The sequence below is a fragment of the Mesoplodon bidens genome (genome assembly GCF_964165515.1).
Source record: "Mesoplodon bidens genome assembly, chromosome: 4".
Taxonomy (NCBI): Eukaryota; Metazoa; Chordata; class Mammalia; order Artiodactyla; family Ziphiidae; genus Mesoplodon; species Mesoplodon bidens.
The window spans coordinates 18,820,965-18,847,700 of NC_138160.1; the positions used below are offsets into that span (position 1 = coordinate 18,820,965).

Sequence of the window (26,736 nt, forward strand, 5' to 3'; positions counted from 1 at the left end):
GCTCCCCTGCACGCGGTCCCACTGCCTGGGGTGCTGGTGCCTTAGCAGAAGGGCTGACAGGTCTTCCCTCTGGACTTCATTAAACCTGTTTCAGCATCCAGTCCATTCCAGCAACATCATTCCCCACATATTCCAGGTGAGCACAGAGGCTGAGAAGAAGCAACCTACCAAGAACTCCAAGGCCCAAATCAGCAGGATGAGATGCCTATGAAGCTACTCACAATTTATTCATTAACTATGTACATATCTATGTGTTCCAGAGAGTATAATAAACCATAGGCATCAATGAGGTATAAGATCAAGTCCCTGATACTAAGAAGTTCACACCTGAGAGGATCCCTATACAAATAGATGAAATACAATAGAGTCCATGAGGTCAATAAAATAACATTTTCAATGTAAATATATATATTTTTTCTTTTTTTTTTGCGGTATGCGGGCCTCTCACTGTTGTGGACTCTCCCGCTGCGGAACACAGGCTCTGGACACACAGGCTCAGTGGCCACGGCTCATGGGCCCAGCCGCTCTGTGTCATATGGGATCTTCCTGGACTGGGGCACGAACCCATGTCCCCTGCATCAGCAGGTGGACTCTCAACCACTGTGTCACGTGCGAAGCCCTATTTCTTATTTTTGAATTCCAATTTTGATATGTGATGTTAAAATTTTCTGTACATATCTAAATTATAATTTTAATCCAAATTTCAACCATTAGGTGAAAAGCTCATCAAGTGGTTTTAATTTCTGGAGAAAAATCAGATACTAATTAAGAAAAAAAAAACACCTGGCATTGTTTTGTATGTGATTTTGATAGATCAATTTTACTGGTTTAAACTACTCCTATAGTTTGATTATGGTAGTGTACCCAAAAGCAGTTAAAAGTTTAAAATAAAATATAAACTGTAACAACAAACTTGGATTATATTATATTGACACATCATATAATAGTGAGAAAAATGGTATCATTTCTAAATTAAGTCCATGACTATAGTGGTGTTAATGATTATTATTTCCATGTATACAACACATTGAAGGCTTTATGAAATGGTTGAATTTTTATAAGTGATTTTTTCTTTAAAGTATGTGTTACTTTTCTGTATTACAAGTACTAGTAAAATATTGCCAATACTAGTATAAATCAAAGTTACCTTTCTTTGAGAATACAAAATATTGATAGTTTCATATACTTACTCAGGAAATAAAAAAAGGGAAATATTAAATGGTAGATAAACTCCCTAGACTCATACATGCAAACTAATGTATTCATGAAGTGTAAGAGAAAGGCAATTATTTGAGAAAAAATAGGTAAAAATAATGGCTTCAATCCAGAATTGAAACCAATGGTTTTACTTAGTCCTCAGAAGTCAACTACACTCTCTGAGTATGTACATGTCTTCATAGTAACACTAAGCTGTTTTATTTCCACAAATCCATGCTAATATTTAGAGAATTTAGCACACCAGTTCCAACATCAGTATCCATTATATGACCTAGGTATCTTGTTTAAAATGGAGATTTCTTGGCAATAATCCCAGAAATTCTGATTCAGTATGTTTTGAATGGGGTACAGGAATACTGTCCCAGGTGATTCTGATTCAGGTAACAATTAAGAAGTTGAAGAACAGTAGTAAAAAAGAAAGGGCCAACCTGCATGCCTATTCTCCAATGTGCATATGACTTACAGTGCCCTTTTGAAAAAAGACTGACCAAATTAGAAAGAAATGTCTGCGGCTCAAACACTGCAGGGAATCCAGACTCACCCTTGTCTCTTGATCCTGATGAGGTTAACCTCGGTCACCCAGATGGATACAGTGTAACCCAGCCAGTGCTTGTTTACAGGAATTCAGGTCCTTTGCATAACTACCTTCCAGACTCACCAGATGGGGAAAAGTGGAGAAGTGATATATGTGTCTTTGGACATATGTTGAGCTAGGGACATATAGTAGAAACAGCAGAAATGAGGATGGAGTCAAAAACCCACTTAAAAAGGCTTCCCTGGTGGCACAGTGGTTCAGAGTCCGCCTGCCGATGCAGGGGACACGGGTTCATGCCCCGGTCCAGGAAGATCCCACATACCACGGAGTGGCTGGGCCCGTGAGCCGTGGCCACTGAGCCTGTGCGTCTGGAGCCTGTGCTCCGCCACGGGAGAAGCCACAACAGCGAGAGGCTCGCATACCGCAAAAAACACTTAAAAACTTTGTAATTTCTCCATGTGGTATTTAAGGCTCTGTTTGGTAAGACCTCAGGCTTCCTTTCTTTTCTTTCTTTCTTAAAAATGGAGATAAAATTGGCATACACCATTATATTAATTTAGGTGTACAACACAACGATCTGATATTTGTATCGATCTTGAAATGGTTCCCTGAAGCAGGGGTGCGAGGTGTGCAAAAAGTAAATGTGATCAAAGTGTACAGACTTCCAGTTATAAAATAAATAAGTCCTAGGGATGTACTGTACAGAATGGTGACCGTACCTAACATTACTATATTCTATATGAGAATAGAGAGGAGATCTCAGGCTCCCTTTCTGAAGGCATTTTCTTTAGCCTTCCCTACACATTCTGGGAACCAATTGTAACCACCTTACTTGTAATTTCTCATCTGGACATGAGCTTTAATACCTCTCTGCCTTTGCTTAAGATGTTCCTTCAACCTAGAATTCCCTCCTTCCCTCCTTTTCAATAACTTCTTCATCTTTTAAAAACTCAGCTCAAATGATAATTCTGGTGTGACATACTATGCTTATGCCTTCAAAAATAATTATTTTAATTATTTTCTCTCTTACAGCACTTTGTATTTTGGTTGCATACTTATGAATTCAACCACATTGTTGTCTTTCTCACAAAATTTTCATGCCTAGTGGTTAAGTAATACGGTCTCTAAACTTTCTTCACTTTCAGAAAAACTTATCTAGTTTCCAAGAAACATATCAGGTAGGCAACGTTCTCAAATGGCTCCCAAGAATCCCCACTTCCTGGTACCCACATGAGTTACCTCCATGTAATTCTTTGCCCTTAAGTGTGGTATGGATCTAGTGACTTGCTTCTACTAAACAGAATGGGGGATCAGTGATACTGCGGATGTCAGAAATGACATCTTATCACTTTTGCAGGGGAGCAGAACTCTACTTCAACAAGATAAATACAGGGAGTCATCTGACCCCTGCAACTCCTTCTTCTTCCTGTCTTCTTCCTCTATTGATGCCAAGGCTGAAGCAGCATCAAGAGCTACAGATCTGCCCCCCTGAGATGGGCACGCTGGCCAGATGGCTGATACCCTGAGCAGTGACTGATACCTTCAGGGTTTTTTCCTTTCAGCTCCCTGGTGACCTTGCTGAGCCAGGTTGTCACCAACCTCCTTGATGCCCACAATGTCCAGGATCTTCTTTATGTCCTTGGCACCGGCAAAGGCATTGCCACTAAGGGCAGCCAGCAGGGAGGAGGACAGATAGTGTCGGTAGGCAAAAACCTTTCCATATACAGGGAAATTATCAAAAAGGGTTCTTCACAATAAAATCACTAGGAACTCTTGTAGCTTGAGTCTTATCTAGTAATTAACACTTATTGGATAGAGATAGCAATCTACCTACCTACAACCCTGGCACACACATAATACTGCACACATATTTCCCTATTCTCATACTTTGAGTCTGTATTTTATTTCTGAAATGCAAATGCACTATAGATTTCTAATAGGTAAGCAGTCCAACGAGCTTAAATGTAGGTGGACAGATAAATAGATAGACAGATAGATGACAGATAGGTAGATAGATAGATGATAGATAGATATGCCAAGGCTAAAAATAATTTCAGCTTAATTATATGTACAATGCAAATGTACATAAAATTTTTACTATAGTTTACTTTAATTATCTATGTATGTAAAACTCACCTTGACTAATTTTACTATTAACTTATTTAAAAATGAATCATAAGGAGAGGAATGTGTCCCTGTAAACTCGTGTTTTGGAGGGTGAGTCCTGGGCTCCTGTCTTAGCTTGTTCATCATTTGCTGTGTGACAAATGGAAATAAATCTTAGCCTCTATTTCTTCACTCTTACAATGTGAACAGTAATAAACTGAGTGAATGTATATAAAGCTACTCTAATAGTTTGGTTTACTAATTTATAATATTATCACTTACAATTATTATAGAAACATTAGGTACTTTCTTCTCATTTGGTCTGAGAACACCATTTCATGGCTAACTATTTGGCACACAGGCAGAAGAAACCCTTTAAAAAATTCTAACAAAAAACGTATTTATTTTTGTTTAAATCCTTCATTACTTAATGACCACAGTTTGGTCAGTATAAACCTTTTGCAACTTTCCCTTGGAGGCTATATGACAGTGCACTTAAGTCTGAAGTCCCTGGAATTCAGCATAATTTGCATAGTTATAACTAACTAAAATTATTTTGGGGGGTCAGTTTCTACTCCTAAACTGTCCTTAAAAACACACTTCAGGGGCTTCCCTGGTGGCGCAGTGGTTGAGAGTCCGCCTGCCGATACAGGGGACGCAGGTTTGTGCCCCGGTCCGGGAGGATCCCACATGCCACAGAGCGGCTGGGCCCGTGAGCCATGGCTGCTGAACCTGTGCGTTCGGAGACTGTGCTCCGCAATGGAAAAGGGAGGCCACAACAGTGAGAGGCCCGCGTACCGCAAAAAAAAAAAAAAAAAAAAAAAAAAAAAAAAGACTTCAGTCTTAGTTTTAACCCACAACCATTAATACTTTGCATGTAAATAATGTTTTATACAATTTATAAAAAATTAGAGGAAGTTATGTTGAGCCTAAATTATAGACAATAATCTCAGTTTGATTTTCTGTATATATGAAGGTGATACTACTTACATTATGTTGAAGTAAAAAAAGTTAAAGCAAAGAAGCTCTAATGCCAAATAACCTGAAAAATTACTCAACAATTTCATCCCAACTCATAACGGAATACTTACACATAACATTTTCCCCAAATATAGCATGCAGTAAGTCTATCAATGATTTTTGAACTCTTCCACAATAGAAACTATCTATTGCCATCTGGATAATTAACATGACCAAGAAAAGAATTGTCTTTGGTATCATCCATTTATTTTATAATTATATAAAAGTTCGAAGGCTTTAATGTAGTTATCTTTGTCTAATGATATGTGTTATAATAACACCAAAACAAAAAACAAAACAAAACAAAACAAAATAGAAACATTTGCCCATTGGAAGTATCTGATAATTTGAATGAAGTGATTTTTGGAGGCTTGAGTTTTTTTTTAAGTCTCAAGATTAGTATAAAAACAGCAAAGCAATAATGCATAAAAGAATTATTAGTAGTCTAATAAAACTATTTGGACCTTGGACTATAGAAACACTGATTAATGACTGCTTCTTAATTAATTGGAAGTTGTCCAATCATTGTACGATTTCATTTCATCTGAGAGCTTTTATAGAAGGGTCAGGGCCAAAACATATGCTAGTTCAATCTGCAGTAAGGTACACTTACACAATTTTGTTCCACTTGGCAGGGCAAGTGTGGGCTATTTATTTCTCAGTCATTCACCATAATGAGAGTTTCCTGCTGAGGCTGGCTAACTTGATCATTGAAAACAGCCTTATGTATTAAAATATAAATAAAGCTTACTTTCAAACTCTGTCAACTCAAACAAAATAAGACCCACAATAATCTATTCTAATTGTGGGATCTTTAATTACCATGTGATATATACTTAGCCTCTTTCTTTTTCATGGAGGTGTATAGTGTTCATCCTACCAGACTTCCTTGAGGGTTCTAAATTCCACACAGTAGTCCTTGAATAGACAGTGGAATGGACGAGGGGTAGATATTTTAGAAATATTAGCTTGGCAGTCCTTTTACACTGTGTGTATGTATGGATTATGAGTCTAAGTCTCGTTTCTGCATATGTCCAAGTGAGAGCCAACATAACTTATGAGAATCCACACAATGGGGTTTCCTAATTTGGATTTAGGTAAAAAACTACATCCAGCAGGTCAGAGAGGAGTCAGCATGTGCCCTAATTATATTAATAATTAACAAAATACAGTTTTCTAAGTTTGAAAAATCTAAGTTTTTAAAGAACAATGACACTTGCTTACACTGTATGGATGCATACTCCTCTGCCATTTTCCAAATAGTTGGAGCTCAGGCTCTGACTGCAGGTACTAGACATGCTATGATGGGTGCCCTCACACCATGATGATGGTTTTGGTATCTATAGTAGCCACTGGGGAGAAAGAGACCTTTTTAGAGTTACAGTACAGGTGAGTGAATAACTAGCTGCAGACTTTCATCTTGAGTTAAGATACTGGACCTAATAAACCTCCTTCTAAAAATATGCACATGTTTTGCATGTGCATTAATAGAAAGGGTAGGTCGCACAAGATAGTTTTCTATCTTGTGAAAAATATTCTATTGTGGACAATATATTTTTGATAAATATAAGTTTTTTGAATAGGCTACCTCTGGTCAGTTATCACTTACTACATCCAAGTCATTGAGAGTGACTATAATAGAGTCGATAGAGGTCTTATAACCCATAACTTAGACATCTCATTTTTACTCTACTTGTAAAAGGTCTTAGAATACTAAAGTTTATTTTCTAACTATATTATAGTTAAGCTTTCCTCAGTGTTATGGATGAAGGAAATAATTCAAAGTTGAAATAACCGAAAGCATGAAAAGAATGACGAATAACATATGTAACTGTAAGAGGATGTGATATGGGAGAGAAGAAAGATGCCTAGCATGAAAGGAAACTTCAGGAAAGCAAGTTAAAGAGAACTGGGGGACTGGCATTCGATTCTTTTCTCCTGATAGAATGTCTTCTCAGGCAGCTGACTGGATGATCAGCTCTCAGAGCCTAACAGAGCAAGGAGGGCAGATTTGAAAGGAGACAGCATGACAGAGAAAGAATATGGTAGAGGATCTGGCTGTAGTGTACCTGTTCAGCATGACCAGAGTGTGTGAATTTCTTCAGGGTCAAGTGGACAAAACAGAAAGCTGGAGTTGAGAACTCATGCTATTAATTCATGCAAGAAAGCTGTTTGCTACACAAGGGGACCTGGAATTAAGAAGCTCTAAGGTCTACCACTGGGTGCCCATATCAAGTTCATGGGCAAATGGGATTCTCAGAGACCCCAATACCAAATAACTCAAAAATCACATGAAGAGAGTATTTGGGCAGTCGATTTAGCCAGTCAATTTTAATCCTAGAAGCAGTAGCAACCAGGGGAGCACTCTCTGGGGGGTGGGCAGATAAGAGAGGTTTATGTGAAATAATGCCATTTGCAGCAACATGGATGGACCTAGGTATTATCAAATTAAGTAAATGAAGTCAGAGGGAGAAAGACAAATATGAGATATCACTTATATGTGGGATCTAAAAAAATTATACAGATGAACTTATTTCCAAGACAGAAATAGCCTCACAGACGTAGAAAACAAACTTATGGTTACCAAAGGGGAAAGAGGGTGAAGGGATAAATTACGAGTTTATGATTAAAATATACATGCTACTATATATAAAACAGATAACCAACAAGGACCTACTGTATAGCACAGGGAATTATCTCAACATCTTGTAATAACCTACAATGGAAGAGAATGTAAAAAAAGAATATATATATATATATATATATATATATATATATATATATATATATACACATATACATGTATAATTGAATCATCTTGCTGTACATCTTAAATGATCACAACATTGCAAATCAACTATATTTCAATAAAAAAGTCTTTAAAAGAGAGATTTATGCATTTTTACTTCTCTCTCTCTCCTTTCTACTCTAGCTAGAGAATCTTTACCCCCACTACCAAGGAATCAAAGTTCCAACTTATGGTGTCATTGAGTTCTTCAGTTATCTATTGTTGTACAACAACAAATGACCACAAAAATATAGTTGCTTGAAATAATTACAATTTTAGTATTTCTCCCAATTTTGTGCATCAGAATCTGGGCAAGATTTGGCTGAGTATATATTCCATTTCACGTGGTAATTACGGAGGTTACATTGTGGTATTCAGCTAACAAGCAGCCTGGCTAGAGGTTGCAAGATGATTTTACTTACATATCCAGCGCTCTCGCAGGTATGGTTAGAAGGCTGAGCTGAGCTGGGCTTGTCAACCTGACCACCAGCATGTGAACTCTCTAGTATGGCAGCCTCAGAGCAGTCGTCTTCTAACATAACAGAGAAGTAGTCCAAAGAACAAGACAGAAGCTGCATGTTCTTTTATGCTAAATTTACCTTTAATAATCAGAATAACGTAAAAGTAATGAAATCAGCTAAAGACATCATTAAGGCCCGGGAATAGGTGTCTGATTATGCATGTTTGGAAGCAGTTTTTGAAGATTAACAAAACTGTTTCCGATTTACACCCACTGAGTTGAGACTGACCAAAAACCCCTCAACAGAAATGTTCACAGTTAGCTTCTCCCTGCACTGAAAGGTGACATTAGCTGTCAGAGTACTTGTACCAGATGCATGAAAGAAAATAGGAGGAAAACAAAATGAAAGATACTCAGAAGGGATTTCCTCAAATCTTTCAAGAGAACCTAAGCAGAAGGACTGGTACGATGCACTTCTGTTACAGACAACTATGTTGATAGCCAAGGTCTTCATTCCCACCCTCATCTGTTACCTTTGGAAGTTGTGATAATATCCTGAATTGTCCAGCCAAACACATAAGACCTATAATCACTCTCAGTCTAAAGGATTCGCTTCAGGACCAAGCAGAAACCAACACAAGGAGTAATTCCTAACAATCCTATAGATTCTGAGTGAAGAATTGCACTTGAAGAATTGCACTTAAAACTCCTGTATATTTCACAATGGTGTTCATAACAAAATACATTTTAATGAAAGGAGAGAGAAAGAAGAGGGGTGAATTTAAAAATGTTCTCTTCAATTTCAGAAAATATTTCAGAAAAGATTATTTCATGTGATGGTTATTTCCTCCTGCCTGGTCTGTGAAGCCCTCAATAATATATACAGGGATGAAGATGTGGAAAGACGGAACTCCGGTGGACTTTTGAGGTTACACGGTGGAAAAGGATGAGACCTCACCATGAAATGCACTGCTAGATATTCATGCAGTCCTGCAAACAGGGCTCACTGGCAGCTGTCACAATTTTTCTGTACTTATGTTATGAGGAAAAGGAGCCGGTTTCTGAGTTTCCCCAAGAGACCACTTGGCTGTCAGTCCAAAAATGAAAGCACCTTAACAGGGATTCATTTAAGACTGTGAAATCCAAAGAATTGCAGTAGAACATTGATTCCGTCCATGCCATACTTACTAACTTTACTTGCAATTATGGAGAAATTATACTGCGCGGTTCTTTCTCTGTCTAGTAATTCACTAGTAGAGATGGTTCCTTCAGTTGCATCTATTGTAAAGTAGCTGTCCCCATCACTCTTCCAATCTATGAAGTACCTGTATATAAAAAAGAGTAGATGTAAATGTGCAATGATTACACATGAATCATAATGGCAGTCAGGCTAACTTGACACAGTTCCTTATTTTTCTTCCTGTAGCTATTACCTACCTTGCAATAAAGAAGAGTATAAATGACAGCTTCTTTATTGCAAAGTCAGTATGCTCAAGGGGAAACTGGAAATAATGAAAGATTTAGTACTCCTGCTGCTCGTATTATTTTAGGGCCTTGACACCTTGAAAGCTCAGCAGAGACTAAAATTCTAAAGCTGACCATGGATTTCCTTAACCTGGTGAATATTAAAACTTTTTCAAGCAGTAAAATATTCCTTAATGGCGACTGTGGGAAGAGCTGGGGGCGGGAGAGGCATCTGGAAATAGCTACAAAGAACTGAGGTCAGAACACAGGTAGAGTCTTCGTTTCCATGGACAGAAAAAAAAAATGTTAGGGAAACTAAGGGGAATTTTTTTAACTGACAATGGGATAATTGTACAGAAATATTTCCCTCAAACACATATAAAAGTGCCATGGTTGTTTTATTACTCTAAATATCAGGACAACTTTCTTAAAAAAAACAAAAAACAAAAACAAAAACAGTGACCTTGGCTAATAATGTCTCTTTATCTTCTGTATTAGCCAACCTTCTTGATAGTAACAGATGTTGCCTTCTTTATGTGAAGCAGCTGGACTACGAAATGCAAGAAAGTGAATAAAAGACATACTGCATTTGTATAAACCTTTATGTAACAGTGGATATATAGAGTAATATATGTAAAATTATTTTCAAACATATTTCCAATCATCATATTAATGGACATTTCGAAATCTTTCCACGTTCCAGGTATTGTTCTAAATATTTATATATGTTAACAAATTCCCAGAGCAACCCTAAAAAATGAGTATTACTAATCTCCCCATTTTACATATGAGTAAAAAAACATATGCTGAAGTTCACAAAGTTAGAAAGTTTTAGAGCTGATATTTGAACCAGGTCATCAATGTTTTCCATATAATTATCATAAGATAGTCTTACCAATTTTAAATGGATCATTTTTAAGTGGAAAAGTGCTCTGCTAATCAAAAGACTGAATTCACAATATATTTATCACAATTTTTCTGGCTAGGGAATCAAGATGAAATCCTTACAAACAATGGCTGAAACAGATGACATCATATTTGTCAGCACATCTAAATCCCCAGGCAGTCATGAAAAGTTAGTTAAGACATGTTTCAAAATTGCAAGTTATAATTTTGACAAACTGGTTACCTAAAACTGGGGCAGTTTGCATATCATTTTGGCGCTAGATCAAAACTAGTTTGCCTTTATAGGTGAGATTTATAACTTGTCAATATTTGTTAGTAACTGATAAGATCAGAGTATGAACTAAGGTTTTTATCTACCTTTGATATTTCTGTTGTTGATTTATGATAATGCATGCGTTATGAGTTCAATGTAACATGCTATCTCATAGAAATGCTCTCAAAAATTATAAATGAACTTAAGGTACATTTAAAACTCAAGGAGTGGGCTTCCCTGGTGGCACAGTGGTTGAGAGTCTGCCTGCTGATGCAGGGGACACGGGTTCGTGCCCCAGTCTGGGAAGATCCCACGTGCCGTGGAGCGTCTGGGCCCGTGATCCATGGCCGCTGAGCCTGCACGTCCGGAGCCTGTGCTCCGCAACGGAACCTCAAGGAGTACAAGATAGAATGAGTTTAATTCTTTCGACTTCTGCTGTCCTTTTCTGAACAAAAAAGCATCTTCTCACAATACCCCTTTTCAACACCTTTATTCAACTTGAGCACATGCCTAATTTAAGAAGCAAATTGTTACTGAACCTCCTTCGTGACTATAGCATTTCTAAAGAATTGTTGGTGTAGACTAACGATGGTTGGTGTTTAATTGTAGAATTCATTAAATATTTGTGGAGTGCCCACTATGCACTAGACATTGTACTAGGGCTGAAACACATTAAAAGTAGTAAAGTAAGATGCCCACTAGTAAAGACTCTAGTTGGGGGAACACATATAAACAGATGAATTTTATGCCTGGTAGAAAGACAGAAAAGACACTACAGGAGTGCAAAGAAAAGATGCCTGGTTCAACACGTATTGATTCAGGCAAACCTTCCTGCACACGGTGTGTGGCTGACATTAGAATGCTATAAAGGAGTTATTCATGAGAAGAGAGAGACAGGCAAAGTGAGGAGAGGAGGAAAGGTATTTCAGGAAGCTGCAACAGCAGTAGCAAAACCATAGAGTTTTTGTGGGAAAATATAAGCTGTTGGGAAATATGGGAAAATATCTGAAAGGCACAATAACATGAAGAAAGATAAGTGATTTAGGTCAAGGAGGGTCTCATAAATTCTATTAAGGAGGTGGGACATGATCTTGTGGGTAATGAACACTTCAAAAGGTGTAATTAGGGTATGGGTTAAGAGTTTATCACTTTAAGGCACAGGGTAGATGTACTTGAAGGGGACAAGGATGTAAGCATTTCCTGTAGACCAGAATCTTGCCAAGAGACAAAGGTAAGAGGCTGGAAAGATATTTGATTCAATGGGTTGTGAGTAGTTGAAATAACTAGGACCATGCAGGCTGAAGGAAAGAAGACATAAAACATGCTAGCCACCTTTAATTTGATCAAGACACTCATGTGAAGCAGGTGTTAGATTTACTTGTTATGTTTCAGTGGGATACAGATAGGACAGGAAAATGGAATCTATAGAAATGAAGATTTTGGATAAGTATATCAAAGACTTTGATGTCAGAGCTGCACAGGGTCATAACGGGTTTCCTCAGAAAACCGTGAGCACCAGGACTAGTCAAATATTGATGTCGAGGGCCTCCCTGGTGGGGCAGTCGTTGAGAGTCCGCCTGCCAATTCAGGGGACACGAGTTCGTGCTCTGGTCTGGGAGGATCCCACATGCCGCAGAGCGGCTAAGCCCATGAGCCATGGCCGCTGAGCCTGCGCGTCCGGAGCCTGTGCTCCGCAACGGGAGAGACCACAACAGTGAGAGGCCCGCATACTGCAAACAAACAAACAAACAAACAAACAAATATTGACGTCGAAATATTTGGTGCAGATGTGGTGGAACAAATTTAAGCGTGACTAGGGAGTCTGAATGTACCTTGCAATGCTGAGATGCTGTAACTATTTTCCATATAAAATGAAATCTATTTCTCTTACCTTGCATGGAACATAATACTTTCTAATTATTGTTTCCTACTAGCACTCTGTTCTAACCTTAACAAACATATCCTACTCTGAGCTCTGCAATAAAGCCTCAATTTTCAAATATATGCTCACTTTTTTCCTAAGCCTTATTTTTAATAATAGCTTCATTCACATACTATACAATTTCCCAATTTAAAACAAACAATTCAATCATTTTCATATATTCAAGTTGTGCAGTAGGTGGTAGGTTTTAAAACATTTTAAACTTATAGTTCAAATATTTTTCATTTAATTCATTAATTGGGATAAGCTCCAATTTTCTGGAAATTTCACTTCTATAGGATAAAAATTGTGATGGTGCAAGGTTTCTGGATTTCTCCTCTGCTACTTTCTTTCACATTAAGTGTATATCTTCTAGTGGAATGTTAATTCTTTTAATAATGTTACACCATATTTTTGAGTTATTTTCTTATTATCTGCTCTAGATGTTACCATAGGCAGCTTAACTTAGATTCAAATTTATATTAACTGAATTCTAATAAAATATAGAAATGTTACTCCTAGGTAGCCATGTGCTATACTATATCTATACATATATGTAATACATATATTGTTATCTATAGTACACGGATACAGTAAAAAATACAATAAAACATTGCTACTTAGTACTTTTATTATTTTATGTCTCTTAAAACTGAAAAAAATAAAGGAAAATATTTTGGGAACAGCTGAAGTTCTCCAATCCTACGGGCTCTCTTACCCTGCGTCACTGCTGCCGGCAGTGGATGGAGGCCTGATGGTCATCTCATTTTGACTCTCTGGAAGTGGAACAAGCAACATGAGGCCAGTGATTAGGTCCCATATTATCAGCCTGCCTGCGGTAGTGCCTCTGTCCTGTGAGTGGAGTGGAGTGAGTGGAGGAAACTGCCAATCTCAACCACACTCACCAGGAATTTCGCTTCTGAAAACTCAGAGTTGGAGAAGATGAGAAACGCTGGCATCCTGACCCTCCTGGTAAGATACTGTATCCCATGATTGAGAGCTGAGGAGAGAGGAGCCATGTTTTCTCAGACATTCCATGCAGAGTCCAGAGAGAATTATCTATCAGGCTGAGCTGGGAGATGGGAGTGGAAGGGAAGAAACAGGTCTGGGGTCAAGTGCCACAGTCTCTTGATGTTCTTATCATGTTTTAATAGATCTTCTTGAATAAATCTTTCTTCATTTGCTATATGCTCTTAGGAAATTTTCCAGAGACCGTATATGATTGTAATTTTTAAAAAATAATTTTCACCATTTATGCTGTTTCACTGGGAGCATGTGTGCAGAGATTCTCATGCTGTCATTCCTTAAGTAGAACCTCCATCCGCTTTGGGAATTCTTTTCTTCTTTTCTCATTTACTCCAATTAAACTGCATGATATTATTTAAAGCTCTTCTGCATGTATTTGCCTTGTTACAAATCTCTGTAATGAATAGGTCCTTTTCTGATGCTCATAGCACTCAATTGTTTTTCAGGTTTTGGCAAACATAAGACAGATTATATACATTTTGTGCTTGTGATTGTCTTTCTTACTCAAGGCCCTTTAAATTACTTGAGGCTACTTTATTCATCTCTGTGTTGCCAAGGACCTGGGACGTTATTTGCATGTTTTAGCATCTGCAACTTAAACACTATATTGAATCAATGCACAGATCCTATTCTTACTACCTGTATAATAGTTAAATATTTCTACTTCCAAGCCTATTTAGGGTTTTAGGAATGTCTTATTTAGGACAACAAAATCTTTCTGGTTTACTGAGGACTTTCTCAGTACTAGTGCTGAATATTCTGAGATCCAAAAAACTCCTTGGTCCCAGAAAAAACTGGGACAATTGATAACCTTACTTCTAGTTAATTCTTACAGCTTATTTTACAGTTTAGAAGTCTGAGTCAAACAGAATCTATGCACAATGAATCATTACATATCCACAGTTCATTTTAAATTTAGGTCTATCTGGTAATGTGTTTAAAAATTCAAGAACTTACTTATTGCATACATAAAATAATGTGCTTATCTCTGTTTTATCTTTCTATCTATCTAACTATCAACCAAAATCCAATATCTTAGAAGGTGAGTAAGCAAATTTCATTTATTTAGTCATTTCAGTCTAACATTGACATAGAGTTTGCATTCCATAAATCAACCACCCCTGAAAGGCGAAGAAATAGGTATAGAATTAAGAACATGAACTTTCTGGAGAAAGAACTAGGGTGATATACCGGTTCCTTCACTTACCTTGTGCAGTTGGGTTAGGAATCTCGCTCCCTAATGCGTGTTCTCCTTGTCTTCTGTAAAATTTGGGAAAATAATACCTACCTAGCAATATAAAAGTAGTGTGGTATAGACAGAATGAGATAAGATATATGTACCTAGGTATGGAATCATTCATGTGGGGTGTGTACATGTATGTATGTGTGTGTATATATCCTTTCCTCCCTCTCTCTTTCCACATTATTGATTATTTTGTATTATTTTTTCAATTAAAAAAAAAACTCTACCTATCACACAAATGTATGCTTTGCTCTAGAACAAAGTTGTGACATATGTAGCTTTCAAATTTAAAACACCTGAACTATGAAGCCCCCCAACCCCAAACACCTGAAGTACAAACCATGGGCACAATAGCTAGGTCTTATTTCTTACAATGGTGCTTTGGTTCTCATTCACTATTTTCGGGCATCCACTTTTTATCTCCATCACCTTATGATGTTTGATAGCCCTTCCTCTGGATGTTATCCTCTTAGAAAGCTTACTGCCATCTTATCTGAACATTTTCTACTCAGTAAAACGTCTTCAACATCTTCCCATAGCTGGTTAGACTCTTAACACTAGGTCCTGGCATTTTCCTAAGGTCCTACCTTTGTGTGACTGGCTGACCCCTGTTCCTAACTGAATGATAAACATTAGACAATAGCCATTTTCTACTGTGGTATTTTGCCCACTATAGCAATTAAGAGACATAGATAAAATGTTGCCATCAATGAACTGACAATGAAAACACTCCTACATTTCCTGGATATTTTCAGAGAAGACATGACCTGGTTGTAAAGTGTCTAGATCAGTTTCAGGAGAATCACCGTCCCAGAGTTAGCCATCACTGGTTTACTTTGGGTTTGCTACAGTCCACATTCAATCTAAGGGTAGACTGATATCTTAATTGCAACTAATCACATAATCAAGCACGACCCTATGAGGATTTCCCAAGATAGACTCCCACTCATGTCCTCCAACTGACCTTTGTCTGTAGAAACACTTTACTCAAAGAATAAATTTAATTAGAGAAGTGAGAAAATACAGAAAGAAAGGAAAACAGTCAAGCAAGACAAAATAATAATAATACTTTGGCCATTAAACAAAGTCAAGGATCTTCTGAGCCATGTCCTTTAAGCTGTTTTGCAGATACTGAAACCCCCAGCAGGTGGAAGAAATGAACTGCATGATGCCCACAAACACGTATATCCCAGACTAGTTGGAACCAGAGGGTTGATAATGCTGACTCCCAATTACCTCATTGCCAACCAATCAGATAAACGTCCAAGAGCTAATCACACACCTCGCAACCCCATTCCCTCACCCTGTCTTTAAAAACCTTCCCCTGAAAGCCTTCCTTGGGGCCTTTTAAGCACTAGTTGCCCTGTACTCCTTGCTTGGCTCCCTGCAATAAAGCTATTCTTTACTACTTCACCGAAAAGTAGAGAGATTCAGTTTGGTGCTGGTGTACAGAGGCCAGGTTTCAGCAAAAATCACAATATAATATAAACTGTCTAATTTGGTCCAACTCACCAGTTTAAATGAGTAAAACTTTTAGGTACATATTGTGTTTGAGTCATGTTATACTTACTTGGTGATTAGATGAAATTCAAATTAAAAAAAAGATGCTTAGGATAGATATATGATACAAATCTATAGTTCATAAAAGTATGCACAGTGACTCTTGATAAGAAACCTGTTTTAACAATTCAATGGAAATCAAAACTTAATGCATGAACTTAATCTGTGCAGACCACTCGACAGAGAACAATTTTATTATTTTTCTGAAAATGAGTTTTCAGAAATGCCTTGAAGTTTTGTTCTCTTCATTAGGTAAACACTCCCCTTAAAATTGTTTCTTTTAATTTGCCTACTAGCTTTCTCACAATTAATGGAAAAGCTAATTTTGACCCTGTCCCAATTCTCAAACACATTTTGTAAAAATGTACTTGATGATACAGAGTACTTTAAAAGTATTACATCTCATTTTTTAAGCAATAATAATGTTAAGAGTAATGAGTCAGGTGAAGGTAGGAAATATTTTGTCCAGGTACTAATAATAGATCAAAATCTCTTTACTCTTCCCTCTTTGCTACTGTTTGTTTTTTAATTTTTTTTTTGGGGGGGGTGTCTGGTGGCAGATAACTAAATGAAAGTAAATTCAGTTCAATTTATTTCTGTAAACACTTTACTAAGAATTTAAGCCACATACAACACTTAGATTGTAATTGCTTCATCAACATCACAATTAAATTGTTTTCTGAGGAATCCTAATATGTTTCTCTCAAACTTCCTTAAATAGTAGTTGCTAATTTCCTACTAGTTCCTTTTAGTGTTTTTTTTTTTTTTTAGTTTTTTTTAAGAGCTTCATACATGCTCTTAACAAGTAATGCATCCATCATAATCTCTCTTTTACAATGAGATTGTATCTGTAGTTGAGAATATGAAAGAAAAGCAAACCTTTTGTTGTTTATTTGTATGCACTGGAAAAATAACATTCTTAAAACTGAGCAATATGAAAACAAAAAACCCAATTAAAAATGGGTTGAAGACCTTAACAAACATCTTACCAAAGAAGATATATTGATACAATTGGCAAATAAGCACATGAAAAGATGCTCCACATCATATGTTATCTGGGAAATGCAAATTGAAACAATGATAAAGTATCACTACACACTTAATAGAAAGGCCAAAATCCAGGACACCAGCAACACCAAATGCTGTCAAGGATGTGAAGCAACAGGCGCTCTCATTCATTGATGGTGGGAGTGCCTAATGACACAGCCACCTTGGAAGACAGTCTGGTGGTCTCTCACAAATCTCAACATACTCTTGCCATCTGATCCAGTAATTGCACTCATTGGTATTGACACACAGGAGCTGACAATTTATGTCCAGGTTAGAAACCTGTAGATGGATATTTATACAGCTTTATTAGTAATTCCTAGGACTTAAAGAACACTCAAGATGTTCAGTAGGTGAGAGGATAAATAAACTGTAGTACGTGCTGACACCAGAATACATTTTAGCACTAAAAAAATGAGCTATCAAACTATGACAAGATATGGAGAAAACTTTATGTAAATAGTAAGAGAAAGATGCCAACTGAAAAGGCTACATACTGTATGACTCCAACTATATGACATTCTGGAAAGGCTAAACTATGGAGACAGTGAAAAGGTCAGGAATTGGTGTGGGGATGGATAAACAGAGCTCAGAGGATTTTTAAGCAAGTGAAAATACTCTATGATATTACAATGATGGATACATGTCATAATAAATATATTCACAGACTGTACAACGCACCAGGAATGAATCCTGAAGTTAACTATAGACTTTGAATGATTATGATGTGAATGTAGATTCATCACTGCAATAAATGTATCCCTCCAGTGGGGGATGCTGCTAAAGGGGGAGGCTATGTATGTGTGGTGGCAATGGGCATATGAGAAATCTCTGTATCTTCTCTCAATTTTTCTGTGAACCTAATCTTATCTAAAAAATATACAATCTATAAAAATTATTTAAAATAAAACATTTTATACTGATACCTCATTTAATTCTTACAAAAATCTTGTTAAATAGGAGAAAAATAGAGATTGAGCAAGTTTTCAAGTTTTTAATTTTTACCATTTCATTTAACTAATATTTAAAGTAAATTATATATGTTGCTCTAGGATATCACTTGATAAGTGGGGCCTCTGTTTCTTCTCATTCTCTAAGCTTGTTTCGTATTTGAGCTTAGGTTTTTATCCACAAAACAAGATTTCTGGTGTATTAGAAACGGCCTTCAAATGAAAATCAGCTACTCTGATAGCTTCCTAATCCACGATGAAAAAAATCAATTTCAAGTGATACGAAAATGTTTCCAAAAGTGCATTGAACAGACCAGGTACGGAATATAAGATAATTTTAAGTGGGACTCATTTAGACATTTATGTTTTAACAACCAGTTATTAATTATTTTATGTATTACTTTTTACTTATGATAATTGATAATGGTTTTCTATGTATTAATCACTTTCATGACTTGATTTTATGTGATGGGTTTTGGTTAGACATATCATCAAACAAAAGAGGTAACTTGAAAAATAAACCATTTAATTGTTCTACTAAATACTATAATAATTTACACATGGACATTTATATACATAAAATAGATTTTAGTTTACATTATCAGTCTCTTATCCAACCCATCTTACATGGAGTAGGTTTAGAATGGATTTGTCTATTTTCTCCTTTTATACAGAAAAATACTTTGATTAAATTTTGTTTTGAAATTAATTCATAGGATAACTAAGATTTTTAAACGTTTGGAACAAAAGAAAAATAACACATACTGAGCAAAATTATCCACTGAAATCTCTTTGTAACTTAAATCACTTATATCCAAAACAAATATTAATTTCTGATGTAACTGAATAGTCACCTGTTTTAAATTTCATTTCTTAAGAGACTGTCCCCACCTCACTAATGGTATGTACACTCATTACACTCCTATTGGACTCACTATAAATCATTCCCATGAACTATATAATAAGAATGTCAAAGGATATAGAATATTAGAGTCAGGAAATCAGTTCATCTAAAGGCAAAGGCTAGAAAAGCAAAGGAAACAATAACTAGAAATAAAGCTCAGGACAAGAGGGGACAGGATATGGTATATTTGGGGGCATTACACTTAACTGAACATTTCTTCTAAGGTTTTGCAATCCTTGGTTAATGTCATTGCTTTCTGGCTCTTTGCTGTGCTCAGTGATGATGAAGTAATAATATTTATAAAATACCCAGTGGTGTGGAATAAGCTAATCTTAAATTAATACCTTCCAAAATAACCCTATGAAAAGGGTAATGCAAAGCAGTAAATGCAATAAAGCAAAGGAAAACAAAACCAACAGAGCATACCTACAGATGCCAAGTAATTTGTCATTTTTGATGCTTATTTTTATAACATATTTTTACTATCATTCTTAAGTGAGCAAACATGTTTTCAGACCAAGAAGAGACGATCCATACCCCACATTCCTCAACTGACATGATTCAAGTTTATTGTTCACTCCAAGAACATGAAAGTAAGACAACTTTCATGTTGATTCAAAAGCTCCTCTGTCTTTTGACAACCCTTCACGGGGATCAATTAAATCCATCTCTGTCTACAGCTTCAGTGAGTCAGGCTGCTGCCCATTAGAAAAAAGACTGGGGATACTATTTCATTTCACATAAAGTAGCACTTGTCAGACACTAGTTTCTGTGACATCAAAAACAAACAAACAAACAGATAAGGAAAATAGGCTTGTAGCTGGAGAATTTCTCTAAAATGTAGCCTTCCTTTATTCTTCACACCAGGTTCTTGATCTAATCATTTTCTTATATTTAGAAGTTTGTAATTCTCACCTTACCTTTACCAGGTGGTATTTTTTTACTTGTCAACTCTCCGATTTTTTGGTTTTAAATTATTTCATTAAAATAATATTTTATTCATATCTCGACCTCATCATGCTATTATCAGTATTCAAAATAGAACATATGGACTTCCCTGGTGGTTAAGAATCCACCTGCCAGTGCAGGGGGTACAGGTTTGAGCCCTGGTCCAAGAAGATCCCACATGCAGTGGAGCAACTAAGCCCGTGCACCACAACTACTGAGCCTGTGCTCTAGAACCCACGAGTCACAACTACTGAGCCCCCATGTCACAACTACTGAGCCTGTGCTCTAGAGCCTGCAAGCCACAATTACTGCAGTCCACATGCCTAGAGCCTGGGCTTCACAACAAGAGAAGCCACTGCAATGAGAAGCCCATGTACCACAATGAAGAGTAGCCCCTGCTCGCCACAGCTAGGGAAAGCCCACACGCAGCAATGAAGACCCAATGCAGTCAAAAAAATAAAATAAAATAAAAATAAAGGAAGAATTAAAAATAGTACATATAGTAAATTAAACAACTTAGTATGTTCCCTAAGATATTGTTTCCCACTATGTCTCACAATTCTCATTTATTGAACTGTAGAGAATTTCAATCCATGTTTATTTACCTTTTTATTACTTTTTTACAACCTTCGATATTTCTCCCATTCTGTTTACATTCTTGAAATTACCTGTGAATCTACTCAGCAGGCATTTTCCACTTTCACATTGACCCGCAGCACACTCAGGGTATTCAGGAGCAAGATTGATGAATGATGACAGATTAATGTACAATAACTACTAACGTAGCAGATTCTTGAGAATGCCCTTGTGAACACGGGTAATAAATAGACTTCTCTGGAGTTTAACTGACAGTGAATCATGCTGTAATATGGGCATGTAGAACAACTTGAACCCAATGAGGAAATGAGCCAGCATTCAACCTGACATGTAGGGGACTCAGTAATTGCTATTTTTCTTCACTTTCCCAAGACAAATGTGCTTTTTTAGTTCTCTCTTGATCACAGACATGCTTCAAGAAGGAAAGTGTTCAGGCGACTTTGGGGGGTGGATTCAGACAAATACAAAGAGCAGAGCTTTCATGCTCTCAAGCCATATCCTGAATTTTTCTCTATGCTAAGAATGTGTTGAAGCTACCACTGAAAGGATGATGCTTTTTTTTTTTTTTTTTTTTTACCATTAATTACCCCATGGCTTAAAATCTTGTAGGATATATGTCTATGTATTTTTCCTATGTTGACAGAGTGGTGTTTTGCTTTAAAAGCCTACTTATTGTGTTCTTTGGTTGGGATTTTGCCTGCTATAAGCTTCAACACTTTAGAGTTAGAAGATTTGGAACAAATCACACGTTTTTCTCTCTCTCTCCTTTTAGTTTGCACCTGCTAATCCCAGATCCCAGTCCTTACTTCCCCCACACCCCCTCCCCATCGGCAACCACAACATCTGTGAGTCTGTTCCTGTTTTGTACATATGTTCATTTCTTCCTCCCCCACCGCCCCCCAGTTCTTGTAAGCATGTGGGCACCTGTCAGGGATTAAGCATACAGAGGAAGCAAAGTTGAATCAGAACAAGTCTCAAAATACGTTGTAGGATCGATTTATAAGGGAGGAAAAGGGAATCCCACCACTTTTCAGCAATGAAAGTGGCATTTATGGAGGGGGGTGTATCTTCTTACTCTTTCTTATTCCATCAATTGCTTTGTTGACTCACTACCAAGCAGCCTTATGCCAGTGAGGAACTCCTTGCCAAGTCTGGGCTTTGAGCAACTCCACAATGTCTCTTATCTTAAGACTGACTCTAATTGTGTTTCCATCATCATGTACAACTTCCACAGTGAAAAAATGAGCTGCAAATTTAAAATGGTAAAACCATCTTTTTCAAGCACTAACTTTGGGTAAGAGACAGAGATTTTAGAATAATTGAAAAATGTATATCTATGATATTTCAGGCACTGTGAAAGTACCTTAATATTGTCATTCATGAGAATCATCCTTTTAGGCTTACTATTAACTCCCTTTTGTGGATAAAAAAATTAGGGTTGACCAGCATGAGTGACAAGCGCAACATCAGGTCACTACTAAACCCTGTTACAGGGATTGATATCAGATGTTTTCGTTCAAATCCTATGTTTTTTCTTCTATTCTTATACTTACTCTGTAAAGTGATTCCATTTTCAAGCATTGTATTCTCTAAATAATTCATGCAAGCCTGGTCAGAGTGTTGCTTTATTTTCTTTCTCTTTCTGACACAGAAAAGAAAACGTTTCTTTTTCTTACCTTACAGCACTGCTGCCGACATCGAGGTCTTGGGCAGTGACGGCGCCAATGATGGTCCCCACTGGAGTGTCTTCGTAAACCTCCATGGTGTAGAGGGGCTTGCTGAAAACCGGCGGCTCGCCCACATCCAGCACGCTGATCTTCACTGTGGCAGTGTCCTTAAAAGGGCCCACAGAGTGAAACCGGTGGTCAAGGTGCAGGTTGGAGGCCTCTACTTTAAAAGTATAAGCCTTCTTTGTTTCAAAATCCAATGGCTGTAGCGAGGACAAACCAAAAGTGAGGAGATACATTCATATAGGATGTGGCAACAATGGCAGACAGAGTTATTTGCAAGTTAATATCAAATGGTCATTTTCCTTTAATAATTAGTGGGTAAGGGAAGTACAAGTTAAACATTTTAAGAAAAGAGTCGGCCAGTTGTAGAAGTGTCTGGGTAACTTGTAAATGTCATCGGCTGCATACATTTAAATGACATATACACACATATGTGCTAGATAGGGCTTATTCCTTTCACGTGAGTGGTTACAACTGCAGGAGATCAAGTACCTATTAAGGATGCTCTTATCCAGTACTGACATCTGGTGGAATTAAGCAGTAATTAAAAATACAACAAAATTGAAATGCTACTTTTAGATTCCAGCTAAAAATTTGGTGTAGCAAACTATGTATTTTTCTTGGACAATTTTTATTATTTTGACAATAATAGCCTTTTTTATTGAATACTTTTGAATGTCTAGGTATTTTTGCTGCCAAGGACCATATCCAGAGTTTTGGTCCTTTGTGTTGTCAACATTACACATAGAATTAGTAGGCACGGTAATGCATGATCAGGATATATGACCAAGAATTAAGGCTTCGAACATATAGGATTAAAGAACAACATGAGACAGAATATTTGGATGTAATTTGTCCTTGGAGTCACTGATCCTTGATTTTTCACTTTACACTGCTTATATTTACCTTTTTCTGAATATTAGTTTTATGTCCCCAATAACTGGAAATATTATATTGCAGAAATATGATGTTGCTGTAGTGTTTTATTAAAATGAAAACTTTAAGGTCACTGGCTGTGACTTCTAATCACGTATGACAAACTAAGACATGAAATTAACATTAACATAGTTAATTAACATAGTGATTTTCTGGGACCTTTAGAAGTTTCTGTTTTCTAACTTAATTCCCTCTGGTATGACTCCCATTATGTGCTAATTGTTGTGTCAACACATCTCTTTTTTGCCTCAGTACACATGGGGGAAATAAAGCCGGTATATTTCTCTCTTTTAAGGACAAGATTGCTGTTTTACGCATTTCCTGTGAAGAAGGGAAAAGAAAAGAAAGAAAATCACTGTGAAATCCTTAAAAGCTCACAAATCACTAAGTTTATTATAGCAAACAGTAACACTTCTTGGACATGACATTAAGTCTCTTTCACAGTAATTTTCACTCAGGGGTATCTATCTTTATCTTCCCTGTAGTTGTTCCCCTTATTTCGTTTAGTTCATCCAATTTATATTCATGTATTTCTTTGCCTTGGACTCAGTGATTTCTTTTAGTTTTTATATTTTTATTTTTTCAGCTCATACCTGTTTACATACAATACTGATTTTCTTCAATTTCTGTCTTCTTCTTGCTAAGACTTTTCACTTGTCTTAAAGCAATATAAGTAAAGTTATCGGCTAATATGTCACGGTTGATATTGGGGCTGTTGATTAAACAGATAGAAACATAATATCTGGAAAAAGAGATGATGATGCTACTGTTTTGATCAGCCCACAGTATGACTACAGTGCTTTGTTAAAGGATCGGGCTCAAGAAAAGACAACCAATTGCCAGAATAGGGTAACAAAATATTATTCAAACCAAAAATGCAAAACTGTTACAATTACTGGGAGTGTTTATCCTGGAGTGAAGAAGACAGAGACAAAAAAAGGATAAACCTTTTCAAATATTGAATATCAGTTAGGGTTATTCTATAAGTCTCTCAATGGGGAATTAACAATAATTTAAATTATTAAACATGGCAACTTTAAGCTAAAAAATGAAGAAATCTCTAACAAATGAAACCGTTCAAAACTAAATTAATTTTAAAAAGTGTTGATGCCTACATGGTGGTAAGACCTGGGATACATTCCAGGAGGACAGAAAGAGGCAAAGATAAATAAGGTTTGCCATCTTGTTTAATGACTGAGTTGTTTGAAGAAGTAGTAAGTCCCCCATCATTTGATGTATTCAAGAGAAATCAGACGCCATAAGAGATACCTGAGTGATGTATAACTTATAAGCTGTACAAGGTAGTTTAAGTTAAAGAACATATAGAAATATACTTCGTGTTTTGTATACTCTACATGCTCGATGAATGTTAAACAATATAATTTTGATCATAGTTATCCCTAACTTCTAGTGTAAGACAATATTGACTTTATCACCTCGGGTCCTTTTTCCTAGAAGGCTATTTGAGCTGCTCTGGCTGATACTTATCCCCTTCTTTGGCCCAGAATTAACTTCTCTTAAAATGTAGAAATTAGTACCAATTGTTCTTCCTTTCCCTCTCTACTTCTCCTAGACATCGGAATGCTTCTGATTGTCTGTAGGATTAGGCAAATTCTTTCTAGACAAGATCTCATTTTTTTTTACCTAGTTAATTAACATGTCACTGCTCTCTGATTGACTTGACACCCCACTTTGGAGTACATTTCAAACCCAGGAATGAAGGGAGAATTCCAAAACGTTTTCTACATTGTGTTTTAGGAGATTAGACATAATCTATGCCTTTATTTATTTATTTATTTATTTTGTGGTACACGAGCCTCTCACTGTTGTGGCCTCTCCCGTTGTGGAGCACAGGGTCCGGAAACGGAGGCTCAGCGGCCATGGCTCACGGGCCCAGCCGCTCCGCAACATGTGGTATCCTCCCGGACTGGGGCACGAACCCGTGTCCCCTGCATTGGCAGGTGGACTCTCAACCACCACGCCACCAGGGAGGCCCTAATCTATGCCTTTTAAGAACTCCTGACCTGCCACAGTAGACAAATATTTAGTAGGCAGGGTGATAAAGAGTGGGATGAAAGAAACTTTCTGTACATACAGATATTCTTTTATGACTGAAAAGTTATCTCCTGCAGTGATCAAACAACTGAAGAAAATTGTAGGAGAAATGTCACAATAATATCCTAGAGGGCCTTACCTCTTTGTGACCCTGGCCATTAGGCAATGCCATTGTATAAAACTGGATAGCTCAGAAAGAGCAAAAAAAAAAAAAAAAAAAAAAAAAAAATCAATACCATTCTCTCTCTAGTTGACTTTATCTGACTCATCTGACAGACTACCCTCCACTCTTTGTGGAGGGGGTGGTGTGGAATGGTGCTGAGGAATGAAATTCATCTAACTTTGCAATCAAAAAAAATCTTATTATTTGAAATAAGTATAGAAAAAAACAGGATTTTTTATTATTGTTAAGAAATGAATCATATTCCATAACAGAAATCCATTATTATGAAGTGGAACTAATTTAGCTCTCGCACAATAAATAGAAAATTTTGTGGTACTGCCTGGGGTGCATTCAATTTTATGAACCTTTCTAGAAAAGTAAGAAAATGATTGATTAAATAGAATTTAGTTGAGTAGTTCCTTTCTCCTCAGGATGTTTTGATAAAAAAAGGTTACTGAAACCAGAATTTTCAGGAAACAATTCATATCGTAGCGAGTTGTACGGTAAGAAGCCTAAACTGTGAAGAAATGGAGGGACTTCCCTGGTGGTGCAGTGATTAAGACTCCGTGCTCCCAAAGCAGAGGGTCCAGGTTCAATCCCTGGTCAGGGAACTAGACCACATGCATGCTGCCTCTAAGAGTTCACATGCTGCATCTAAGGAGCCCACCTGCTGAAACTAAGGGGCTGACGAGTCACAACTAAGACCTGGAACAACCAAATAAACAAAAATAAATGAATGAATTAAAAAAAGAAATGGAGTAGGATATATTTAATTGTTCAATTGGGCAAGATATAATCTTTTTGATTCTTTGTTTTTAGCCACTTTCTCTGCTTTTACTTTGCTGAGGTCCAGGTCATGAAAAACTACATAAAATATTAAAGTACCAAAGTATTTTTTCATTTCAA

The 26,736-nt window shown here is 36.8% G+C and overlaps 1 protein-coding gene across 2 annotated transcripts in view; it reads right to left on the reverse strand.

The window, feature by feature from the left end:
* CDH12 (cadherin 12) overlaps nucleotides 1-26,736 on the reverse strand; it is a gene marked incomplete at its 3' end in the record, with an annotated part of 276,138 nt that overhangs the window by 17,878 nt on the left and 231,524 nt on the right. For both annotated transcript variants that reach the window (XM_081233542.1, XM_081233541.1), the window contains 2 exons: nucleotides 22,623-22,876; nucleotides 9,316-9,452 (listed from right to left, as the gene is read on the reverse strand). In XM_081233542.1, coding sequence (XP_081089668.1) covers nucleotides 9,316-9,452; nucleotides 22,623-22,876 — 391 coding nt within the window. The remainder of the gene's footprint in view (nucleotides 1-9,315; nucleotides 9,453-22,622; nucleotides 22,877-26,736) is intronic.